We start from the raw sequence: 13,954 nt of genomic DNA, 5'->3' as shown, positions 1-13,954 counted from the left end.
AAGGTTTCCAGTTAAAAGATAGCCATCTAGATTTGCTTTTATCTCAAGAGCTTTACTTTTTCTTAGTGACCTTCTGCCTCCATTTATATGAGCAAGTTTTGCAGGGGAGTTTCAAATTTTGTTCTCAATAGCCACAAGTAACTAATTCTGAGCATATATGATCCACTCTCTATTTTGGCTGCTCAGTTAGTGCCAATGGATGTTCTGCTCTGCCACATATTTTTCAAATATTTTTAAAGCTATTTGTGAGCAGCTTCTCTTTACTTCTTCCTCTTTAGGGCACAAATAGCAGTAGACTGAAGAACACCATTATATCACTGTACTCCTGCACAATAGTCTTCCCTCTGGTAGCGTCAACATTGAAATAAAATAGCACCTACTCTGTCAACATTAAATCACTACTTCTCCTACAGGGAAAGCAGTATCGTTCAAGAGAAGGTGGGCATGATTATGTGTCCAGATTCTAATTAACACACATTTCTAACCTAAAATTAGAGTCTATTAGCAGTTACCTATTTTATATAACTGCTTTGTTGAAAGAAGTCACCATTATCAGGTAATTTTCAATAGTTCACAGAGCCAAAGTTTGAATATGTAAAATAGAATACATAAGGGGAGGAAGGCAACTGAACAAATGTTTTTAAAATAGTATTTTTTGCCCAGCCAGCATGAATAAGTGGACATTTTTCAATATTTACCCAATCAATAGAACACTGTATTAGGAAATAGGAAGTGTTATACATATTAACTCTGTGAATCAGTACAAAATATCAAATTATCTTAGTAAACAAGTAGGAGTCCACCTTAAAGACTAAACAGATTTATTTGGGCATAAGCTTTTGTGGGTAAAAAAAATCTACTTCTTCAGATGCATGGAGTGAAAATTACAGATACAGACATAAATATACCAGCACATAAAGAGAAGGGAGTTACCTTACAAGTGGAGAACCAGTGTTGACAAGGTCAATTCAGTCAGGGTGGATGTGGTCCACTCCCAGTAATTGATGAGGAGGTGTCAATACCAAGAGAGGGAAAATTACTTTTGTAGTGATCCAGCCACTCCCAGTCCCTATTCAAGCCCAAATTAATGGTGCTAAGTTTGAAAATGAATTGTAGCTCTGCAATTTCTCTTTGAATTCTGTTTTTTAAATTTTTTTGTTGAAGGATGGCTACTTTAAAATTGAATGTCCAGGGAGACTGAAGTGTTCGCCTACTGGCTTTTGTATATTACCATTCCTGATGTCTGATGTGTGTCCATTTATTCTTTTACGTAGAGACTGTCCAGTTTGACCACTATACATGGCAGAGGAGCATTGCTGGCATATATCACATTAGTAGATGTGCAGGTGAATGAACCCCTGATGGTGTGGCTGATGTGGTTGGGTCCTATGATGGTGTCACTAGAGTAGACAGCGGGCTTTGTTACAGGGATTGGTTCCTGGGTTAGTTTTTCTGTGGTGTGGTGTGTAGTTGCTGGTGAATATTTGCTTCAGGTAGGGGGCTGTCTGTAAGCGAGGACTGGCCTGCTTCCCAAGGTCTGTGAGAGCGAGGGATCGTTTTCCAGGATAAGTTGTAGATCGTTGATGTGCTGGAGAGGATTTAGGTGGGGGCTGTACGTGATGGCCAGTGATGTTATGTTATGTTATTTTCCTTGTTGGGACGTCCTGTAGTAGGTGACTTCTGGGTACCTGTCTCGCTCTGTCAATCCGTTTCCTCACTTCCCCAGGTGGGTATTGTAGTTTTAAGAATGCTTGATAAAGATCTTGTAGGTGTTTGTCTCTGTCTGAGGGATTGGAGAAAATGCATTTGTATCTTAGGGCTTGGCTGTAGACAGTGGATCGTGTGATGTGTCCTGGATGGAAGCTGGAGGCATGTAGGTAAGTATAGTGGTCAGTACATTTTGGGTTCTTGGGAGTGGACCACATCCACCCTGCCTGAATTGGCCTTCCCAGCACTGGTTCTCCACTTATAAGGTAACTCCTTTCTCTTCATGTGCCAGTACATTTACGTCTGTTTCTGTAATTTTCACTCCATGCATTTGAAGAAATGGGTTTTTTACCCACAAAAGCTTATGCCCAAATAAATCTGTTAGTCCTTCAGGTGCCACCAGACTCCTCGTTCTTTCTGTGGATACAGACTAACATGGCTACTACCCCTCTGATACTTAGTAAACAAGTGTACTTGGATGAAACAGTGGTTGATGATTCTCAAGTTACTCTTGGGGGAAATTCTGCACCACTGTGCAGTGCAGAATTAATGATCTGCACAGAATTTCCTTTTTCCCTGCAGAATTGGCACTGCAGAACTGCTGGCCTCTCCTAGGGGCCACTGGACCCAGCAGAGCCAAGCTTGCAAATAGAAGAAACTGCCAAGGGGGGAGGGAGAACTGGAGGGTTCCAGACTGCTGTGGTTCCAGGCACACCCTGAAGAAAGGAGGCGGTGTGCAGGAAACTCCGTACAAGCCCAGGACCCAAAAACAGACTGTTTCTCCCTCTGGATCCTTGGGCTCTGAGGGGGAGGGGATACTGGTCTTGGGGCCGCCCAAAGCTGGGCTCCGGGGGGCAAGCAGTATGGGTGGGGCAGACAAACAGGAACAGAGTTATTGTCAGGGTTTCTTTAACTCTCTACTCAGGGGAGAAATTTTTGTTGTTGTCTGTATTGTTACAGATATAGCTGCTGACAGGTATTTTTAAACAAACAAACTACCAAAATAATTGAAACTGGCATGATTATACAGTGTTATTTTGACAAAATATACATAACTTTGCAGATTTTTAATTTTTTGGCACAGAATTCCCCCAGGAGCATCAAGTTCAGTCACAAGTAGATATACTACCCCAACAGCAATGCATTCATGCATGATTTTAAGGGAAATAAAGTCCCTCATTTTATTCCAGAAGTCAGAAATCAGGTGACAAATCTGACAAACTCTCTCCGTAGGGATACAAGCAAGTCAGTAGCCACAACTTTCATCCATTCCATTTTTGCTGATCTACAGGAGGGGCCCTGACAACATATGTCAAATTAAATTGTGTATGCTGTACATACAGCCTAATGAAAGAAACGCGGTCGGCTGCTACAAACAGAAAGAAATGAGTTAAAGGTTTTATGATTGTTTAACCAGTATGAAAGCAGGTTTGAAACTGTAATATATTAAGGAAAACCAAGGACTCCAATACTTAGTAGTATTACAAACTGACACTTAAAAAAAAGCCAAAAGGCCTATACCATAATCAAGTACTCATTTTCAAATGCTCTATAATTCACTATTTGTTTACAGTGAGAAACATCATATAACTTTTCAGACCACTGAGCAAGAAGTATTTTTTCTTCCTTATCATTCTAAATTCGAACACCTAGTTTTAGACTGATTCACTGTAAGGAAAAAACAGACATCTACATGAAAACTGCTACTGGTAAAAAATGTCATGAAAGTCTGATTTTACCAAAATTTGCTTAATTTTCCTTAACACCTGGGCTAATAATGGGAAGTTATTAAATAAGTTTCCTTCCACATGAACGAGATACTCTTCCAACATCCCATATCACACAGTGATTCTCTTACAGATATTTGAAATTAAAAACATCCACCTGTGTGAATTCTTCACAATTCTAATTCAGAAGAAAGACTGTTTAGGGCATTCACCACTGGCAATAGTGGTTTTCTGTAGCATTCTGCTTGAACAGCAAACCATAATGCAGACAAAGAATGCACTTACAGTCCCATGTGAAAGATATCACTAATAATTTTATGATCAGAGCTGCATCAGGAAATACAATAATTTTAAGAAGTGACATTTGTCAGATTGAGAAAAATGTACCATGACTTTTATTAATTTACATCCCCATACACAAGAAATTCAAAATACCAGTTTCTGCCCTTATATAAAATACATACACATCCAGAAGATCCAAGGATTTAATATCCTCCCTGCCCCTACTCTTACCTCTCTCTCTGTCTAGGCATTTATACAATGCTCATTGCTGTGGTAATCAAGTAATACTCTGTCTACTAAAAAAGAAAAATCTATTTGAACTACAGTAGGCTAGAATTAATTTGTACACTGCCAATTTCACCACTTTGACTCTTCCCTCTCCTTTCCAAAAAAGTTTACAAGCCGAAACACAAACCCTTAGGTCAAGTGCCCAGGGTTGTGAGTTCAATCCTTGAGGGGGCCATTTAGGGATCTGGAGAAAACTTGGGGATTGGTCCTGCAGGGGGGTGGACTAGATGACCTCCTGAGGTCCCTTCCAACCCTGACATTCTATGAAAGTGCTATTTGCGATTGTGTTGCTCTGATTATTATTGGGCAAGAATGGTTCTTGTCAACTATCTGTCCTTTACAAATATAGGCTTTTCATCTTCACCATTAATTAGGCACTGTGCCTTTGCTCTCAACTAGTCTGTGAAGGGTACTGGAATGAAAGAAACTATATACAGTAAGTTATTGCATTACATGCCTTATGATCGCTCTCAGTAAAGCATCTCTAAGAATAAATTACTTGGCTCCCATAGTCAGTTTAATCTTAGGAACCTATATGTTTAAGTCTTAAGTTATCTATGCCATCTCTTTTTGTAATACTGTTTAAAAACCATGCAATATATCATTTTGAAACGTTTCTTCTAGTACAGACATTGGCACAGGCAACATCTCAGAAATGAAAAAAGCAGGATCCTCAAGATCATGGCTTAGCTGCCTGAAGGGGCCTGATATAGGAATATTTTTGGAATATGGAAGAAGCTAAGTAGGGAAAATTAGGGAGCCCATGGGGGAGGTGGGAACTTGAAGAGAGCCAGGAAATCAAAGTCTATGGGAAACAGGGTGGATAAAAATCAATTTTAAATGAATAAATGAATAAATAAATGAAATGAAAAATTTGATTTTTTATTTAATAGGTTTTTTCCTGAAAAAGCATTTAACAAAAAAATCCAATCTAAAGATAGTTTTAATTAAGATACATTATAGCTCAAAGATATCTCATCATGGAATAGGGATTATACATTCTAATTCTATAGTATGAGACAATATATTCATGCAATGTTTAAGAAAAGTTTTGTAAATGAGTTTCAATAGTTCATAGATTAGGGACCCAATCTTATAGGGCTCCAGGGGTTTCTGTATAGATTAGTTAGGTTAATCTTTCTATCTACCCAATGGGACTCAGTGCTCAGTATTGAAGATACTATCAGAGATGCTTAGTTTTGCAGTTCTCAGACTGAGAATTTGCGTCTCCAGAGATAACATGCTTGTTAACAGCAAAAAGGTTTTAAAATAAATAAATAATATATAGAGGTGAGAAATAACAGACCTCAACCCTATTGTCTCTCTGCAAATTTGTGTACACAGAGTCAATCCCTTACCTCTCTCTAAAAGTGCAAAGTTTCAAAAAGTTCAATGAATAGAAGATTATTGGGGGTGGAATAGATCTGGACAAGGAGAAATAGTCTGGAGAGAAATATGAGAAGGGAGGGACACAGTAGAAACAAAAGTGAAACTACTGGAGCAGCATATTCCAGAAGTCTTGGAGGTCTTTCTGAGTGTAGCCTTCATTGATTTGAGATCTACCATACCATTCTCTCACTAGAAGGGAAAACCGATAATGGCAGCAGGCCATAAAAGAGACCCAGTTTGGGAATATTTTAATGAAGTTCCTCTACCTGTGGGTAAGAAGGGCATGCGTGCAAAATGCAAACAGTGCAACAAAGAAATGCAAGGCCTGGTTGCCCAAATGAAACAACATCATGAGAAGTGTTTCTTCTCAGGAGGAAGCTGTGATGAAGAAGATGAAAGGAACATGTCTGAACATGCAGGATCTTCAGGTTGGTAAACTTTTTCATTTCATACTTCTTTCTTAATGACTGCCTGTCTACCTTCTGGACTATTCTTGAATTCTGTTTGAGCAAAAAATACAGTTGTTACTCTATGGTACTACCATTTTAGATGCAGTTATGATAAAAAAATAAACAGGCAGATCTTCCTTTTACAATTTCACCTTTAAAGTAGTACTGAGTGTCAGTGAATGCAATGAGTAATACTAAATGAGCAGTATGTAATAATAGTTACATAACTGCATTGACTTATTTTATTTAGGAGAATCCATCCTCAACATACAAGATTCTGAAGACTATCCACCTTCAAGATCACCATAATTTTCTATAGTTTCAGAGTTATCTGCCAATGATAGCATTTCAGGCACATCATGTATGTCACCTATCCACAGTATATCATCTGTAGCAAAAAGAAAAAAAAAATCTCCATCATCCAGAAATAACCATAGATAAGTTTGTGATAAGACCAGCAGATTACAAAAAGAGAAAATTGATGAAAAAATTGGCCGGTTTCTTTATGCAACAAACCCTCCTTTCCATATGATTGAGAACCAACACTTCATTAACATTGTTCAGTCATTAAGACCAAGATACAGTCCACCCAACAGAGCAGATGTCGCAAATTGCTCAATAAAGTAGATGAAAGAAACTGAGCAGTGTGCAAAAGACCTAGAGGGCGAAATTGTTAACCTGAGTCTTGATGGGTGGAGCAATGCCCACAACGATCCTGTTGTATGTGCTTGTGTGACAACAGAAGAAGGGAATGTCTTCCTCGCACACTGCAGCATACCTACAAGAAGTAGCAGTAAAAGCTATAACTGTGAAAAAAAAAATTCAAATGTTGAGTATGCAGCTTGGTCACAGACAGTGTATCCAAGATGAGAAGAAATTTAGAAGAGAACCCCAAGCTAATAACATACGGCTGCAGTGCTCATTTGATGCACCCTGAACTTCAGTGTTCCAGAAGTAAAGGCTAATGTTGTTGAAATTGCAAAATAATTCCATAACAACCACTTTGGAGAAGCTGCTCTGAAAAAAGTGGGAGGAACCAATCTAACTCTCCCACAAGACATGCAATGGAACTCAGCACTGGACTGTTTTGAGCACTATATTAAGAACTGGCCTAATCTGATGATAGTTTGTGAACAAAATCGTGAAAAAAATAGATGGCACTTTCACAGCAAAAGTTCTCAACATGGGGCTTAACAGAAATGTTGAAAACATGCTGAGTACCCTGAAGCCTATTTCTGTAGCCTTGAACAAAATGCAGGGGCATAGCTGTTTTATTGCTGATGCTGTTGAAATTTGGAAGGAACTGAGTGAGATCGTAAAAAGAGAAATATGCAATGACAGAGTTAAATTACAAGCATTAAACATGGGACAAGCACTTTCTCCAGCTGATTTTCTTGCAAATATTCTCAATACCTGGTACCAGGGTCAAACCTTAACTGCTGAAGAAGAGGAATTGGCTATGACATGAACATCCAGCAATCATCCCTCCATAATGCCAACAATAATAAACTTCAGAGCTAAGGGTGAACCATTCAAGAAATATATCTTTGCTAATTATGTTTTAAAGAAAGTCACACCAGTGAACTGGTGGAGGTCACTTAAGCACTTGGATTCAGAGACTGTTGAAGTGATAATCCCACTTTTAACAGCAGTAGCTTCTTCTGCTGGTGTAAAAAGAATATTTTCTTCCTTTGGACTAATTCATTCCAAATTGAGAAATCGTTTGGGAACTGAAAAAGCAGGAAAGCCTGTTCTTCTTCTCCAGATTATGAACAAACAGGAAAATGAAGACGACTGAAAAGCATGAAGAGGTAAACGGGTGGGGTCCGCGCACCCGTGGACGGTGTGAGGCTGGTAGTGGCCCCCGGCACTCCGGGACCGGGTCTTCTTGGAGTCGGGTTGCTTGGGAATGCAGCCCAAAGCTGGTGGTAAACTCCATCTAAGGCTAAATACTGAGTTAGCTGCAGAAGCCAAGGTTTTAAGTTTCTCATGTTGACCTGGCTGACATAGTCTATTTAACTTCTGGGGTTTTTTAAAAAATATTTCATTTAAAATGGTCTTTAACTAAAATAGTTAACAAAAACAATCCTGATTTTAAAAATTTGAATGTTTAACTAAATTCAAAAATTCATATGCTTGTTTTGTTAAAATATTTTATGTTTGTTTCAAATCCCCCCTGATAGGAAAGAGCCATTTGGAGAGGAAAGGGAAGAATATGAAGGGGGGAAAAGAAAAGGAAAAAAAAAAAAAAGTGTGTTGAAAGAGGTATGTAAAACGCTGGTAGATTTAGTCTTACCATAAAAGCTCAAACACATTAATAGTCACAAACTATGAAAGAAACAGAATCTTGGTGGGAAAACCTGAGTTTTATACTTTGTCTACAGTATAAAAGGACAATATGTGATTAGTCCCCTTAAACAGGTAGGGAGGAGAGTTAAAACACTCCCTTAAGGAACCAAGTTCTTTGAGCTCCTTCCAAAAAATCTTTATTTTGTATTTGAGGTTTAAAAGGAGACTCCCTCTACCAGCTAACACCAACAATAGATACTAGAACAAATTTGTTACTTCTTTGCACATACAATATCAACCAAAAGGAAAAGTGGAACAGTATTAACATTGGTTCTTAGTAAAACCTGGGCAACTCTCATTGCTCCTATTCTCATATTGTTAAGGAAATAACTAACTCCAAATCTCCTGTAGTTAAAATGATGAACTGAGTAATGGGAATCCCCCCACCAATTATTCAGAGCTCAACTGGATTTTGACAGATTAATAAACGTTTTTTTAAAATTAACCTTATGATTAACCAAAAAACCCTTTTCTAAAAAGACAAAAAAGCCTATTTCCTGGAAGCTACAACTTTCCAGCTAGCAAACTGGAAGTACAACAGTTAGGGGACCAGATCATTCTTTTGTACTGAAAGCACTGGATTATTACTGCTGATTTTTGGCAAGTTTCCATACATATTTTACAAGATGTAGTTTTAGCTGCTGCTTCTTTAATTGGCAGACAGTTTTCAGAAGATGAGAAATGGTGTCTCTCTGATTTGTATTCCTCCCCTGCCTCTTCAATCCAGAATACTCAGACCATACCATTAAAATCAGATCATCCCTCCTCCTACCCTACAGCCTGACCTCAGCACTGGACCTCACCTTGAGGGAACAATCTGGTTTGTAGCAGAAGGGAAGTGGGACAGATCAGAAATGCACCATATTTAGAAAAGAAAGGGTGGTCATTTCTTTCTTAAATTCCTCATGCCATCTTGTACTAATATAAAGAAATGAAAGTTAACAAAAAAATGTATTAATCTGAAAAAATTTAAACGGTATACTGAAGTTTACCTAATCACTGTTTTAGAGACAGTCCATTATGTCAATGTGGGCAGCCACAAACTATGACACATATTGTTGAGGACTGATAAATGACTCAATTTCCTTGAGGTCTTCATGCCTTGAACATCATTGATAAGAACTTGGCTTTGCTTGGCTCGACAGGATTGCATACACCAAATAAATAAATAAACCTAATCACTAATATCTAACATGTAGTGACTACATATACCCCACTCAAACACACAAATTTCAAAGAAGAATGGAAGTTTCCATTTTTTATTTTTTTTACTTCTTGCCTAATAGTAAGACAATGGCATTTCAGACACATCCACAACCGCTGAAAATGGGAGAGATTAAATAAATTTGTTCCACATACATATATAAAAGGTAGAAAAATATTTTTTTAAAAAATTGTACGTTTAAAGTGTAACAGCCCCAGGGGCTGTTACTCTAACTCAATACCAGGGTATTCCTGGTAATGCCTTTCTGCCCCCTAGACCACTGGTATCCTTTTACAGTTACCTACACATTCCTGCTAGTACCAAATAAGTTTTGCCCAATAAAATATGGGCCTGACAGGTAATCTGGGTAGAGCTGATAGCTGCAGTCTAGAAAACATTTGAAAAGTTTTACCTTTAAGCTGGCCCAGTGCTGTGGTGCCATACAAGAGACTAAGGTTCAGGATCAGACTAACGATTCGCACATCCTGGGGCAGTGGAGGCTGGACACATAGTTGAGGTGACACACCAAGGAAGAGACGGCCAGCCCAACCCCTCACACAGCATCCCTTTCTGGTTAATCCATGGAGTGACAATGACATTGATTTGCCTCATCCTGCCAGTTAATGGCAAGGCACTGCATTGATGGCTCCTAGAAATGGATAGGAGTGATTGGGAATAAAAGGGGGGAGAAAAAGGGGGCCAGGATGAAGAAACGAGTAAAACCCAGAATCTCTCACCATCTCATTGTCATACCTTACACTGTAATATCATAACTACATGGGGAATGTAAGAACTAGAAATAAAAATAAAATGGTTAATGAGAAGGAAATTTGCTACCCATTTTAACAACTTATGCAGATATCTAGAAATTTAAATTTTGTTTCCTAAAACAAAAATTCAGTACTAGAAACTAGAGCAAGCAGGTATTGTAGAACCTGCCTAGTTCATAATCCTGTAGCAAGAGATAAAAGTATTAATTACAACCTGTATTTTATATTCTGGCACCTATATAATTTACCTTTTCATTATACCAAGAGTATGTTCACATTTTGCTTTGTATTTAAAATTGTTTGTGTATAAATAAAGTTTGTATTACTCACCAAACAATGCCCTGCGCCCCAGATCCTATGGGCTTCAATTGTTGATACCGTTTTAGTACAGTGAATGTGGAATCTGCGACTTGAACACTGTAAAAATGACTATCACATTTACTGTCACTCATGTTGCAGAGTCATGTAATTTTCCCCAAGGACCTGGCACAGTTTTCAAGATCTTTAAACACAAAAAGAGATATTGAACAATTGTTTATTCTAACAGGAAAATTCATTAAAATATTTTCAATATTTTCTGTATAACAATTTTTCAATACATATACTATTTAGTAAATGATTTTTTTCATCAGGAATTGTTATTCGTGCTTTGGTTTATTATTAATACATAAGGTACCCATATGCAAGATGGCAAAAATAAATGGACTCTTCACAGATTTAAACAAATTAAGCATTCTTTATCTAGCTACCAGTTCTTGTAAAATAAGATACACAGAAATCTTTATGGATGAAATCATTGCTAAATAGAGCAACTGTTTCCCTCATCACCCCAAGAAGCAACTTTCTTTTGCTGATTCAAAACGGCAGAATTTAAAACATTCCATGGGACTGTGATTTAACCAGCAATCTTTAAGGGGGAGAATGTAAAACCTATATCTGGAGTTGTTATGCTATTACTATTGTATATGACTGCAATCTCATGGCAAAATGCAACATTTGTTTGTGCATTTCAAGAGCAGATAACAGGCATGGAAGTCAGTAACACAAATGAGAGAGCACACTGACTGGCCTGGCAAGCAATGGGAAAAGCCATGATAACAGGAAGAAACAGAATTGCAAAAAGACATAAAAGTGTGTTCAAGGACTTTGAAATTTATGCAGAAAGAAGCACAGAGCCATAAAGGGACTCAGGAGAAGGGATGAGGTGATCAGAGCAATAACAAAAAGAAAAGGAGTACTTGTGGCACCTTAGAGACTAACCAATTTATTTGAGCATGAGCTTTCGTGAGCTACAGCTCACTTCATCGGATGCATACCGTGGAAACTGCAGCAGACTTTATATACACACAGAGATCATGAAACAATACCTCCTCCCACCCCACTGTCCTGCTGGTAATAACTTATCTAAAGTGATCATCAAGTTGGGCCATTTCCAGCACAAATCCAGGTTTTCTCACCCTCCACCCCCCCCACACACAAACTCACTCTCCTGCTCGTAATAGCCCATCCAAAGTGACAACTCTCTTCACAATGTGCATGATAATCAAAGTGGGCCTTGTTTTTTCCTACCCCCCCCCCCAGACGTTCTGGTTAAACTTGGATTTAAACCTGGAGAGTGGTCAGTTTGGATGAGCTATTGCCATCAGGAGAGTGAGTTTGTGTGTGTGTGTGTGTGTCCGGGAAAAAAGGGGGTGGGGGGGTGAGAGAGCCTGGATTTGTGCTGGACATGGCCCACCTTGATTACCATGCACATTGTGAAGAGAGTTGTCACTTTGGATGGGCTATTACGAGCAGGAGAGTGAGTTTGTGTGGGGGGAGGGGGGGGGAGGGTGAGAAAACCTGGATTTGTGCTGGAAATGGCCCAACTTGATGATCACTTTAGATAAGCTATTACCAGCAGGACAGTGGGGTGGGAGGAGGTATTGTTTCATGATCTCTGTGTGTATATAATGTCTGCTGCAGTTTCCACGGTATGCATCCGATGAAGTGAGCTGTAGCTCACGAAAGCTCATGCTCAAATAAATTAGTTAGTCTCTAAGGTGCCACAAGTACTCCTTTTCTTTTTGCGAACACTCTAAAGGTAACTAGTTTGTCAAAAAAAAAGTGTTCTCTAAACTAGCATGTTACCTATTGTCTCAGCTGTTTCATTTACTACACTGATGAGATTAAGACTGATGTGATAGCCTTCTGAATGTATTTTCTTTTGGACATTGTTGGACATTCCAAGAAATTCTGTTCAATGGCACAGGTGTATAGCTAAAAGAATTACCAGTTGGGTTTGAACATTTGTTTTTTCTAAAACCACAAATTTTCACATAAATCTGCAACAAAAAAGTCTTTTGAAAAGCCACGTCCCCATGTTTTAACACATCCAGTTCTGTTTTTGAAGACCGATTATTACTAGTCTATCGATGATATATTTATTTGCCTATTACTACAGATATAAACATAACCAGCAGACACCTGCCTAAGGGCAGGTACGTTCAGTAAAACTCCAGTCTCCCTTCTCTCCACCATATGAACAGTTCATTCTTAACTGGCAGGATTGCAAGAGTTAAATCAGCCAGTCATCTCTTTGCCTCATACAAAAAAGGAAGAGAGGCAAAGAATTTGCAATATAATTTCTAATCAACACAAAATATCCTTAACTGTGATTCACATAATTCTTTGCTGGTACCCTGCAAAAAACAGACAGGTGATAGTTCTCATACATGTTTCCAAGTTTCAGTGGTAGCCGTGTTAGTCTGTATCAGAAAAAAAAAAAAAACACAAAAAAAGTGAGGAGTCCTTGTGGCACCTTAGAGACTAACAAATGTATTTAGGCATAAGCTTTCGTGGGCTAGAACCCACTTCATCAGATGTATGAAGTAAAAGACATAGGAGCAGGTATAAATACATGAAAGGATGTGGATTGCTTTATCAAGTGTTAGGTCAGTCTAACGAGATAAATCAATTAACAGCAGGATACCAAGGGAGGAGAAATAACTTTTGAAGTGGTAAGAGAGTGGCCCATTACAGATAGTTGATAAGAAGGTGTGAGTAACAGTTGGGGGAAATTAGTACTGGGGAAATTAAGTTTAAGGTTTTGTAATGACCCACACACTCCCAGTCTTTATTCAGGCCTAATCTGATGGTATCTAGTTTGCAAATTAATTCCAGTTCTGCAGCTTCACCTTGGAGTCTGTTTTTGAAGTCTTTTTGTTGAAGAATTGCCACTTTGAGGTCTGTTATTGAGTGACCAGAGAGATTGAAGTGTTCTCCTATTGGTTTTTGAATGTTATGATTCCTGATGTCAGATTTGTGTCCATTTATTCCTTTGCGTAGAGACTGTCCGGTTTGGCCAATGTATATGGCAGAGGGCCGTTGCTGGCACATGATGGCATATATAACATTGGTAGATGTGCAAGTGAACGAGCCCCGGATGGTGTGGCTGATGTTGTTAGGTCCTGTGATGGTGTCCCTTGAATAGATATGTGGACAGAGTTGGCACCAGGGTTTGGTCCCTGGGTTCGTGTTTTTGTTGTGTGGTGTGTAGTTACTGGTGAGTATTTGCTTCAGGTTGGAGTCTGTCTGTAAGCGAGGACTGGCCTGTCTCCCAAAGTCTGTGAGAGTGAGGGGCTGTCCTTCAGGATAGGTTGTAGATCAGGGGAGGGCAAACTTTTTGGCTCGAGGGCCACATCGGGCAATACAAATTGTATGACGGGCCATGAATACTCACAAAATTGGGATTGGGGTGGGGGAGGGGGTGCGGGCTCTGGGGTGGGGAATCAGGGCTTTGGGGTGCAGGAG

At 38.9% G+C, this 13,954-nt stretch overlaps 1 protein-coding gene across 7 annotated transcripts in view; it reads right to left on the bottom strand.

Annotated features, from left to right (window-relative positions):
* MAPK9 (mitogen-activated protein kinase 9) overlaps positions 1-13,954 on the bottom strand; it is a 49,362-nt gene that overhangs the window by 23,376 nt on the left and 12,032 nt on the right. For 5 of the 7 annotated variants that reach the window (XM_048860184.2, XM_048860183.2, XM_075131264.1 and 2 more), the window contains exon 2: positions 10,496-10,667. The exons of 1 other annotated variant lie outside the window; for it this stretch is intronic. In XM_048860184.2, the coding sequence (XP_048716141.1) occupies positions 10,496-10,617 (122 nt within the window). In that variant the 5' untranslated portion in view covers positions 10,618-10,667. Of the gene's footprint in view, positions 1-9,807; positions 10,045-10,495; positions 10,668-13,954 lie in introns of those variants that run through there. One more of the 7 variants, XM_048860187.1, reaches the window with a different exon arrangement.

The sequence above is a fragment of the Caretta caretta genome, chromosome 8 (genome assembly GCF_965140235.1).
Source record: "Caretta caretta isolate rCarCar2 chromosome 8, rCarCar1.hap1, whole genome shotgun sequence".
Lineage (NCBI taxonomy): Eukaryota > Metazoa > Chordata > Testudines > Cheloniidae > Caretta > Caretta caretta.
This window is presented reverse-complemented; position numbering and strand designations above follow the sequence as displayed.